This window comes from Perognathus longimembris, chromosome 2 (genome assembly GCF_023159225.1).
Source record: "Perognathus longimembris pacificus isolate PPM17 chromosome 2, ASM2315922v1, whole genome shotgun sequence".
Taxonomy (NCBI): Eukaryota; Metazoa; Chordata; class Mammalia; order Rodentia; family Heteromyidae; genus Perognathus; species Perognathus longimembris.
The window spans coordinates 104,596,991-104,609,397 of NC_063162.1; the positions used below are offsets into that span (position 1 = coordinate 104,596,991).

Sequence of the window (12,407 nt, forward strand, 5' to 3'; positions counted from 1 at the left end):
TGCAATAAATTAATCAAACCTGTAATATTGCTCTTATAGGCAACAATGAGATATCAAATGCTAGACTGAGGAGTTTGGATGAACTGTCTGCATAGTCTTGTCTATCAGTTCTCCTGTATATTAACACGTGTCTCCATGTTTTCAATTGAATTTTATGTTTCAATACCTGCAGTGAAAAGAATTTATAAATTCCATGGATCAGATAACAGATTCAGAGCACCATGACTGACATACTGACAGCACCAAATACAGATTACTTATCGTCATGATCATTACAAAAATTATAATTTTCTCTAAACCACCCTGACTTTACCAATCATTGCTCTTAGCTGTCATAAAAGATCAATCAGCCACTCTTAAAGATCTGGTCTAGCCTCCTCTTACTTAGATAGGAAAACTGGGACTGGGAATATAGCCTAGTGGTAGAGTGCTTGCCTGGTATACATGAAGCCCTGGGTTCGATTCCTCAGCACCACATACATAGAAAATGGCCAGAAGTGGTGCTGTGGCTCAAGTGGCAGAGTGCTAGCCTTGACGAAAAAGAAGCCAGGGACAGTACTCAGGCCCTGAGTCCAAGGCCCAAGACTGGCAAAAAAATAAAAATTAAAAAAATTAAAAATAAAAATAAATACATAGGAAAACTAAGCCCCCCCCCCCAAAGTGAAAGATGTGGTAATTGGCATGGAAGGGAGGTAGTTAGTTAACACAGTAACACTAAAAAGGGGAGTCCGAAAGAAATTATTTGGAGATTTGCCTGATTTCTCATAAAGTTCCTGTTTAACTCTGACACACCACTACACGCTGTGTAAGAAATCAGAAGTTTTAAAGGTAAGTGTGTATTTCACCCTTTTCTCTTCCACACACAATTTCAGTGGGGAGGAGGAGAAGGGGGGAGGAATGGAGGGAGGGAGGGAGGGAGGAAGGGAGGAAAGGAAGGAAGGAAGGAAGGAAGGAAGGAAGGAAGGAAGGAAGGAAGGAAGAAAGGAAGGAAGGAAGGAAGGAAGGAAGGAAGGAAGGAAGGAAAAAGGATTAGCTCTCCAATGGAGTAGGGGAGCTGAATCTATAACAAAGTAAATCAGGTGGCCCTGGGTGGGAGAGCCATAGTAGTTGGCTGTGGAAAGAGAGAGAGGGTCTGACATGGACCCATCAAAAAGTTTAAGAAGCAGGGAAGTAAAGAAATGAGAAGCTTGGTGGTTTGTGGCCCCTCCCTTCCTGATGAAGTACAAGTCCTACTAAGTAAGGATCACTGCAGAAACAACACCAAACACAGAGCCTGCAACTGCTGGAGTGCTCCCCCTCTGGGAGCAGCCTCTCAACTATTGGTGTTTGCTTTCAAGTGGAACTGAATCCAGGTCCTGTGGACCATGTAACCTCTCCAGCCTCCTCCCTCCCACAGGGTAGTTAACTGCTGGGTGGTGACTAGCATCTAGGGGCTGCCACCAACAACAGGTGGTTGCTGCCAGGCATGCAGAGGAGTATGAGCCCAGTTCCTGCACTGAGACTGGCAGCTGGATCACCTGAGTCCCCTAATTCTCCCCATCCAGTCCAGATTCAGTGCTGTGTTTACTCCCACCACTCTCCCACACAGCTGGGAGAAACCACAAGGCTTGAACATCTTTTGCTCCTGAGGACACAAAATGGTAGTTGGTAGAACAAGAGGGAACCTGCCCTGCCCACAAGCTGCAAAGCTCCATGCTGCCAGTAGCAGGTACCAATCCACAAAGAGGGCAAGCTTTTGAAGCAGAGAACTGACCCCTGGCAAGTCCCACTCATATTCCACACCATAGGAGATTGTACACTGCAAGAGACTCCAGCTAGTTTTTTCTCTGAGTAGTGCTGGGGATTAAGCTGTATACTGAGCACATGCGGACATGGCTGTGGTGAGAAACTCCCCTCCAACTCAGCCACTCTACAGACCTGCCTGAACACTGAGAACAAGTGAGGGCTGAGGGCATGTTCAAGTAGAGCATCTGAGCATGAGACACTGAGTTCAAACCCTAGAACTACACTTCAACTGAAAGATTATACAGGTGACTAACACACCCAACCAACAACTCAGCTTTAGCTGCATAAATCCCAACAGAGAAAACACAAGACACATGAAAAAAAACAAGGCAGGGCAGTGAATAAGGCCTAGTGGTAGAGTGTGCTTGCCTTGTATACATGAAGCCCTGGGTCCGATTGCTCAGCACCACATATATAGGAAAAGCCAGAAGGGGCACTGTGGCTCAAAGGGTAGAGTGCTAGCCTTGAGCAAAAAGAAGCCAGGACAGTGCTCAGGCTCAGAGTCCCAAGCCCCAGCACTGGCAAAAAAAAACAAAACAAAATAAAAAAACGTGGCAACATGACTGTTCCAAATAATAGCAACTGCACAAGAATGGACTTTAACAACAGTGCGATGTACAAAATCCCAAAGAATTGAAAAGAATAATTGTAAGAATGATCAGTGGAATAAAAAGAAATACATTAATTAAGTTTTTATCATTTATGTCTCTGTTTTAGTTATATCCATTTCTCTTTCACTTTAGCATTATTCACCCACCCAAACATCAGCCTCAGCAAAACTTATAGCTTCTTCACCAAAATCTTTACATAAAATGATAAATATTTTTTCCTGGATGTTCATAGTTCAAATGAAAAAATAGAAATTCTTACAAAATAATTGGGATAACTAATTGAAACTATTACAAGCTATTGGAAGAGTAAAGAGCCCACCAAAAACATAATACCAAGAATTTTAGCGACTCTAATATTGAATATCTGATTCTTTAAAATATTGGTTTCCAATATACTATACCATACCATATCAGCTTCTTGAATTTGAATCCTCCGCTTTGTTTCTTCCCGCCAGCGAACTATGAAAATTTTTTGCCTGACTATACTGAACATCCGATTCAACTGTGATAGGACCTCTGGAGAAAATGTATTAGAGTACTGTATATAGTTAAAGCTATTTCCAAAAAAAATCCTAAATGATTTCTTATACTAAATGATAGCTTTTTCCTGGAACCAAGGTTGCTTCTAATAGTTTTTTTTCCTAATTACATCCAAAACTAAGTAGGTTTGAGAGTGTTCACTGGTACTCTTGGGCTTTATTTTATTTATTTATTTATTTATTTATTTATTTTTGCCAGTCCTGGGCCTTGGACTCAGGGCCTGAGCACTGTTCCTGGCTTCCTTTTTGCTCAAGGCTAGCACTCTGCCACTTGAGCCACAGCGCCACTTCTGGCCGTTTTCTGTATATGTGGTGCTGGGGAATTGAACCCAGGGCCTCATGTATACGAGGCAAGCTCTCTCGCCACTAGGCCATATCCCCAGCCCCACTCTTGGGCTTTATGAACCTATAAACATCATTTTAGTCCTTAGAAATTAGATATAACAGAATATAATTGTTTTCAAAGCAAGCCTATTCTTTATAAAGCAGAACTTTTAAACTTATTTGTAACAAAAATAGCCACAAGGTAATATTAAAATTTAATGTTCTTGAATTTAAGATGCCTTAGAAATGAAAGGACTGCCTCATATACACTAGCTGAAGTCCAAACCTCAATTATAGGGGCCAAGAAGACAGAAACGGGCTTGTGGGTAGACTGCCAGAGGCTTCTTAGTACCACCAATGGCTTTCTTTCAGTAGAGACATTTTTAATATATAGATACTTTTTTTCTTTGTTTTGAATTTGGGAGGTTTCCAACTGAATTTGGATATCTAGGTTTTGTGTGAATACTTTCAACATTTAAACTTTGGCCACAAATTTCTAAAATTTGTTCAATATTGTGCAAATAGAACAGAAAAAGTCAGCTACCAGTTTCCAACACTACAGCTGGAGTTTTAAAAAGCCTTTGACTTCCCCTGAATCTGCCTTTAAGGGTCATTGCCCCACTATGCTATTTTTTCCTGATATCTACGCCTTTTCAGAAGCCTGTACCTCAATTTGTTTAGCGAATTAATGTTCCTCAAATTGGGCTACTGTGAGCTGGGAACCGGTGGCCCACACGTTGTAATCCTAGCTACTCAGGAGGCTGAGATCTGAGGATCATGGTTCAAAGCTAACCTGGGCAGAAAAGTCCCTGAGAGACTTTTAATCTCCAATTAACCACTCAAAAGCCAGGAGTGGTGCTGTGGCTCAAAGTGGTAGAGCCTTCAGCAAAAGAGCTCAAAGGACAGGCCCTGAGTTCAAGTCCCCACAACAGACAAAAGAAAAGAAAGTTAGACATTGTGGCATTACTAAGATGGAATAAGATTTATTATCCTGTATCTGCTCTATTCATCTAATTTATCTAAGCTAACTATTCTTGCTTTTTTATTTTATGCTCAAGCATTTAGGGCTCATTTTGAAGAATCCTAGCTGTAAGTCCAGCTCCCAACCTGAAGAACAAGCAAAACCAGATCTGTCTACTTCTGTTTATTAAATATTTATTTATTAAAATAAATCTCATTGAGTATTTTAAGTTAGTGGCTCTACTTTCCTAAACATACATTCCCTACCTTCTCTAAACAAACAAACAAAGCCTAACAATTTATAATTTATATTGATAAATACAAAAACTAGTAGTTATATATAATAATTTACCTAGAAGTCTTTCTTTTTGTCTTTTGACATAAGTGCCAGGGATAAAATACTAATTTTTGAAGTTTTAAGTGGTGATATGCCATTGCTCTTTCCATTTTTGCCTCTGCGGTAACATCATCATTTATGCATGCTTTTGCCAGGTCTCTCCAAGAGCTGCAGGCAGGAGATACAGAAGAATAATATTTTGACGTTAGGAAAATAAAATATGAGGAACAAGAAATGATGCTTTCTTTCTCCCCTCAAAAATCAAGCACATAAAAAATTTTCCATGAGTTGGGTATATCCTGAAGAATTCCTGATGACTTTACAAAACAGGAGATTATATGACAGTCATATTTCTTTCTTGGACAAGATAAATCATAGGAAAACATTATAATAATTTTTAATTTATCATAATGTTGATTTTTAAAGGAAGGAGATAAAAATTCTAAAACATATTGGACCTCAATGATTTCAGAAAAGTTATATTCCAAAGAAGTAAAGATGAGCTGGGGACTGGTGGATCACGCCTGTCACCTTAGCTACTCAGGAGGCTGAAATCTGAGGATCATGGTTCAAAGCCAGCCTGGGCAAGAAAGTCTATGAGACTTTATCTCCAATAAACTACCCAGAAAAAGCTGGAAGTAGTGCTCTGGCTCAAGCGGTAGAGCATTAGCCTTGAGTACAAGGCTCAGGGACAGTGCCCAGGCCCTGAGTTCAAGCCCCAGGACCAGCAAAAAAAAAAAAAAAAGAGGAAGAAGAAGAGGAGGAGGAGGAGGAGGAGGGAGAGGAGGGAGAAGAAGAAGAGAAGATATTTTAAATAAATACAAGCTGACTAAACATAAAAGAAACAATGTAAAATGATTTAAAAAATGCTTTAAAAGATAAAAATTGCAACTACCCCTAAGTGAGCTTTTCACTGTGGGGTGAATATCATAAAAACACAAAGAAAGACACAGTATATAAAATTCATATTCTTACCAAAAGTGGGTCTTTACTAGATGACCGGTATAGAAAGTGCATGCTTTTATCATCAATTCTGTAGACATGTAAAATAAATAAATAACTGAAATAAGCATAAAAAATAAGTAGAATCTATGGGCTGTCTATGCCAAATCCACTAGAGAATGAGAACGATTGCTTTCGGGAGAGTAACTGGGCACCTAAGAGTAAAAACTGGATTGAAACAACAATCTGTGGCTTACATCTTTAGGAATTTTATTATGTATGCCATCATTTTTTTGAAAGTTAGAATCATACCTTAGAGTTATCTCATTGTGTCAGACTTACCTTAAAGCACTTTGAAGTAAATGTTAAGACATTATTATTATTAGCTACATGAACAAAAGTACAGAATTGCAGATCCACTGGTCATCATTAGGGTTTAGTAAAGCCAGTCGCTGATAGCTCACACTTGTAATCCTAGTTACTCAAGAGTCTAAGATCTAAGGATTGCAGTTCAAAACCAGCCTGGGAAGGAAACTCTGTGAGACTCTTATCTCTAATAAACTACTCAGAAAAAGCCAGAAGTGCGCTGTGGCTTAAGTGGTAGATGCTAGCCTTACACACAAAGACACTCAGGGACAGTGCCCAGACCCTGAGTTCAAGCCCCAGAACTAGCAGAAAGAAAATAAAAAAGGTTGAGTGATTTTGCTTATTGAAGACATAAAATGAGATTTTTTTTTCTATTCTCATGGGGTGGCGGGGGGGGGGGGGGGAGGGCGGTGGGAGCTGTCCCAGGACCCCACAGTGATCCTGGGGCTTGAACTCAAGAGTGTGTGAACTGTGACTACATTTTTGCTCAAGGCTAGTGCTCTACCATTTGAACCACAGTTTTTGAGGAGTTAATTGGAGATAAGTGTCTCACAGACATTCTTGCCTAGGCTGGCTTTGAACCACAATCCTCAGATTTCTGCCTCTTCAGGAGCTAGGGTTACAGGCATAAGAGGTGAGCACCCAGCTCTATTTTCTTTTTAAAAGTAAAAGAATGCCTTAGTTACAAAGCAGGATTTTTTAGAGGAAGTGGTGGTTCTGGGGCTTAAATTGAGGCCCTCATACACTCAGCTTTTTCACTCAAGGCTGGTGCACTACCATTTGAACCACAACTCTACCTCCAGCTTTTGGGTGAGTAACTGGAGATAACAACCTCACAGGCATTCTTGCCTGGTCTGGCTTTGAACTGCAATCCTCTGATCTCAACCTCCAGAGTAGCTAGAATTACAGGAATAAGGCACCAGTGCCTGACTAGTATTTAAAAATAAAACCCACCATAAATGTACACACTGCCTCATATATGAAACTGTAACCCCTCTGTATATCACTTTAACAATAAAGAAATGAAAAAAATATGTTGAGAAAAAATTATGCTAAATGTTGTAATATGCTATAACTAACTATATATGTAACTATAAATTTACCTCATACAATAATTTACAATAACATATCTCAAAGTAAGTGCTAGAGGAATCAGCTTCCTTATAGAGGCTGTCCTTAATACATCACTCAAGACTGACACAAATGTTTAACAGTTGTTTTCTGGGACTGGGAATATGGCCTGGTGTTAAAGTGCTTGCCATATATACATGAAGCCCTGGGTTCAATTCCTCAACACTATATATATGGCCAGAAGTAGCTCTGTGGCTTGAGTGGTAGAATGCTATCCTTGAACAAAAAGAAGCCAGGGACAATGCTCAGGCCCTGAGTTCAAGCCCCAGGACTAGCAAAAAATAAAAAATAAAAGGAACAGTTGTCAATAAATACTTTCAATATCAACCAGTAAAGGATATACAATTAAGCAACATATACATGTGCAAACCAAAAAAGTGCCCCTGGATAGAAGATTTGGCTATAGAAAGACTAAAAATATTCACTCCACCTTTTAAAAAATATAGTAGACCTTAATCACACTGCTAGAGAGAAAAAAAAGACTATTGCTGATTGTCATGAGCTAATCAGTTTTCAACTATGACATATCAAATATCGTTTTTTTGACAGGTGCTGGTGGCTCATGCCTGTAACCCTAGCTACTTAGCAGGCTAATATCTGAGAATTGCAGCTTGAAGCCAGCTGGGTTAAATAAGTCCATGAGACTTTTATCGCCAAGTGACCACTAAAAACCTAGAAGTGGAGCTAAGGGTAAAGTGGTAGAGTGCCTTGAGTATAAAGCTAAGGGACCATCCAAGCCCTGAGTTCAAGCCCCAATACCAGGACCAAAAGAGAAATACAGGAACAGAACTTCTAGATACGCCTGATATAGCCCAAGAGAAAAAAAAAACAACAGAGAAAAGAATAAGGGATAATTATGAATTGTACCAGCCATTTTTCAATAAATAAGAAGCAAAGGAAAATAATGACAACAGTTGTCAATTACAAAAGAATTAGATATAGAACAACTAAGTACAATGTTTGTCTATGAATTATCATTTGGATGGAGTAATTTGGATAGAGTTATATATAAAAAGACATTTGAGATAACTTAGGAAATAAAAATATGGAATATATTAATATAATTGGAGCCAGATTATATTCAGAAATCATTTCTACTTATACAAAACAATGACCCCACTTTTGATTTTTAATTCTTGGTTGATACATAAAGATGAAATTATGTATATTAATGAGGACCATGTTTTGATATATATATATATACACACACATTAACTAGTGTTATATGTGTAGTTGGTTATCTTTATATGCATATCTTTTTATACATATAAGCTCATTTGTCATTTCTTTATGATGATGGAAATCTTCAATGACCTTTCTTCTAGCTTTGTAAGATTATAGTTTGTAAATATTTTCTCCCACTCTGTAGACTGTCTTTGTGTTCCGACAATTGTTTCCTTTGTTCTGCCCATTTTAGTTTAATGTAATTTTATTTATCTGTTCTTGTTTTTATTTCCTGGGGCTTTGTCCAAAATTACCCTGCCCATTTCAATGTCTTGAAGAACTTACAATGTTCTCTGTTGGTAGTTTCATAGCTCCATATTTAAGTTGACTTCATATTTGAATTGAGTTTTGTAACTGGTGAGAGACAATGGCCTGGTTTCATTTTTCTGCATGTGAATATAAAAATTTCCTAGGGCCATTTACTTTCTCCAGTGCATGTTCTGAGTACTTTTGTTGAAACTCAGTTGGCTACAGATTCTAGCCACTCTAATTCTGTTTTATTAGTCTATATGTCTGTTTTCATATCAATATCATGATGCTTTGGTTACTACAGCTTTGTAGTATATTTTGAAGTCAAATGCCCTAATGATTCCTGCTTTGTTCCTCTTTTCTCAGAATGCCTCTCTAGGGTTTTCTATGACTCCATTCAAATTTTAGGATTTTTTTTTCTTGTTCTGTAAAGAGTATGATTGGTTTATCCATAGAGAATGCACTGAATCTTTAAATCACTTTAGGTAGAATGAAGCTTTTGATAATTACTGATTTTTAAGACTTTGTTTTCTATAACTGCCTCCAACTCTTGGTTAAGTTTTTCTCTCTCAGTATTGAAACATTGCTTTCTTGCTGCTCACTATGCTTTCTTAAAACAATTGTCTTAAAACATCTCTAAGAATTAAAAAAAAAACAAGATCTCTAATAAGAGTTCTCCATTCTGATTTCTATCTTATCCATTTCCAGAATTTTACTAGGTCATTTCATGGTTTCCTGGAAGTTCTTGATGTTTGTTAGTGTGAGATAGTCTCTGGGCATTGAAGGGTTAAGCATTTATTACAGACTGTCTTGTTTCACCTGTCTTTCTAGAAATCCTAAGTGGACTGATTATTTTCTGTGTGCAGTCAATTCTGTTATTTCATCCTTGAATGGTGCCCAGATGTGAATGCACTAGGAGTCCTGTTGGTGCCATTAGAGGGCAACCTAAGCCTGGAATAGAGTCCAAAATACATTGTTGCTATGTTGCTAAAAAAAAAAAAAAAAAAAAAAGCACAAGGAATTAACTGGAGAGAGTGGTTTGTCCCCATAAGACTCTTCTTGGCTAAGGAAGGCCTAGATGCCTCATTCATGGTTACCAGCCTTCAGCCAGGCAGGCTGTCCAACTATGGGCAGACACACCATCTGGACAAATTCCTGTATCAAACCTGGGGCCACCAGAACCACAGAGCTGACACACTTGAGCCCACCACATGCCAAAACAAGCACAACAATGGCTTTCACTGTGGCAGACCTAATTATGTGGTCTCAAGCCCGAGGCTGACTTAAACTCTGTCTGTGTCTGTCTGTCTGTCTCTCTCTCTGTCTGTCTCTGTCTGTCTGTCTCTGTCTCTCTCTCCCCCTCCCTCCCCCTCTCCCTCCCCCCTCCCTCTCTCTCTCTCTCTCTCTCTCTCTCTCTCTCTCTCTCTCTCTCTCTCTCTCTCTCTCTCTCTCTCATCTTCCCTCCCTCCCCTAACTGAGAGATGTATTTCTGAATACTGGGCTGCTTGCAGGAGAGGGATGATATGGGCAACTGTTCTCTTCTTCTCTTGCTCCCTTCCTCAGTACCGTTCTCATTTCACTATTCTAAAAGCAGGCACTATGATCTCTCCCCAGTTTGCCTAGCTTTGGGAAGGAAGTTTCAAGTGTGAACAGCTGTTCCACTTGGTAGGCCTGTGAGGGGCCAACCCCCAGAGGCTCTTATTCAGTCACCATCTTGCTCTGCCCTTGGCACTGAATTTATAATCTCTAAAAACATCATTCCCTGTCACAGATGTATGCTTAAGTATTTATTGGTAAAATAATGTAATATCTTGTATTTTCTTTTTAATTCTTCAGCCAAAAAAGGTGAAAGGGAAGATTAATTAACAGCAGGAACAAAGATCAATTGTTGTTTCAGATAGATGGAGAGAGATAATTGTGGTTTTTGTCTCTTACTTTTGTGTTATATTTCAATGTTTCCATAATGAGAGGATTTTTAAATGTTTCATAGGCCTTTACTTGTAATTAGTAAGTTTATTTCCTAAGGAGATTTCATTTCCTAAGAAATGAGAACCAAGCCTATGAAGTTAGATTCCTTCTTATAGTGGTTGATTCTTTCATGTTGGAACCTATAATTAAGGTGTCTTTATCGCTACAATTATGACATCAATTCCTATTTGGCTTACTCACATCTTCCTTTATCTGCTTTTCTAAAAGGATAAGTATTTATACTTTATGATGGTCATATATTGGCATATATTGGCAAACCTCACTACAGGACTGTGTAGTGTAATTCTGTAAAATCTGCAAACCATCCACCCACCACCCTACCCCCCAGTCCTGAGGCTTAAACTCAGGACACTGGGCACTGTCCCTGAGCTTCTTTGTGATCAAGGCTAGCACTCTACCACAGCCACAGCTCCACTTCTGGATTTTTCTGAGTAGTTTATTGGAGATAAAAGTCTAATCGACTTTTCTGCCCTGACTGTCTTAAAATTAATATCCTCAGATCTTGGCCTTCTAAGTAACTATGATGACAGGTGTGAGCTACTGCTGTTCAGCTTGGATCATCCTTTAAAAAATGTGAAAAGTTGCTCTAGGAACAAAAACTGCTAAGTAAAGCTAATACTTATTTAGTATTGTGGCTGGGAATATGGCCTAGTGGTAAAATGCTTGCCTTGTATTTAGTATGCTACATTTTGGAATATCATATACATACTGATACATATCATACATATTCCTATATTGAATGCCTTATTTCTTTATTTAAAACAAACAAATGATCAACAAAAAAATCCTCAGTAATAGAGCACCTGCCAAACAAGCACAAGGCCATAAGTTTTTAAAAAATGTGATTTTTCTCCCTGAGAATGAAAGAGAAGTGAATTGATCCAGATTCAGTCTGGGTTGAGCCTTCCAACTAAGCAACCAAAGAACATACCTAGAGGTTCACATTTTCAAGTTGAATCTTAAAATAGTCTCATAATTTTGGTTTCAAATTCATAATTCATTTCTATGTTTTGCTAACTTGTGAAGTAGGTTTCTTTTCTATACTTCCAAAGTTCAGATCTGTTTCCACCATTTTATCTTTTATCCTTTCAACATCGTGAAGTTAATTCTTCACTAACAACCCTTGAAGTTGCTAGATGTCTCTTGGAACTCTGTGCAGTGATTCAAGGATTCCCTAAGGATTTCCCCTGGATACAACCTCTTACTCTAGGATGTGGTTTTTAAAACTTTTAATTTATTTCAACAATGGCTTTCAATGTTTGTTTGCCTTTATTTTCAAGAAAAATTATATAGAAAGCAAAACTATTCTTGAATTAAAGAGATAAGGAGGGCCCCAAAGCCTGTCTCTGGGCCTCCTCTTTAGCCCCTAAGGTCATTCCCAAAACATCTCCAAGATATAGGCACTCTTCAGCAGATCGTAGCTCTGTGGTCGATAAAGTAAGGTCATTTATCTACACACTATGATTCAGATCAACCAGGACCTTACATGTGGGTTCTCTCAGCATAGCTGTGCCTCCAGGTCATCCTGGGCTTGGCCAATACATTTCGCCCCTCTCTTTCTGGATTAGTAAGCAGCAGAACTCAATCCATCCTTGTAGGATTTTTTTAATTGTTCCCTGCTCTTGGCTCCTATTTGAACATGCCTTTAATTGCAATTTTCATAGCTCAGCTTCACCAGCAGCTCCAATCCTGTTTGGGGTCATCAAGCATCACACAGTTTCACCTATCATTGATTTGTATTGTTCTCTCTCCCTTTCTCCCTATGGATTTTTTTATTATTTTAATTTCTTTTTATTTTCACAGTCTTTGTTCTAAAAGTCTATCTCCTTCCTTGCCCTAGTTAGAGGATTAAAAAGCAGCTCCTTTCAGGAACAATCATGTCTGGTTTTCAAGTTCAGTCTCATTAATGGTTTGGCCCTTCTTTATGAGCATGGTTCTCTTTATGCTCAT

At 38.7% G+C, this 12,407-nt stretch overlaps 1 protein-coding gene across 1 annotated transcript in view; it reads right to left on the reverse strand.

Annotated features, from left to right (window-relative positions):
* Window positions 1-12,407, reverse strand: part of LOC125345229 (dynein regulatory complex subunit 6-like) — a 121,186-nt gene that overhangs the window by 97,002 nt on the left and 11,777 nt on the right. The window contains 3 exon segments of the mRNA XM_048337447.1: window positions 20-166; window positions 2,803-2,950; window positions 5,532-5,589. Coding sequence (XP_048193404.1) covers window positions 20-166; window positions 2,803-2,950; window positions 5,532-5,589 — 353 coding nt within the window.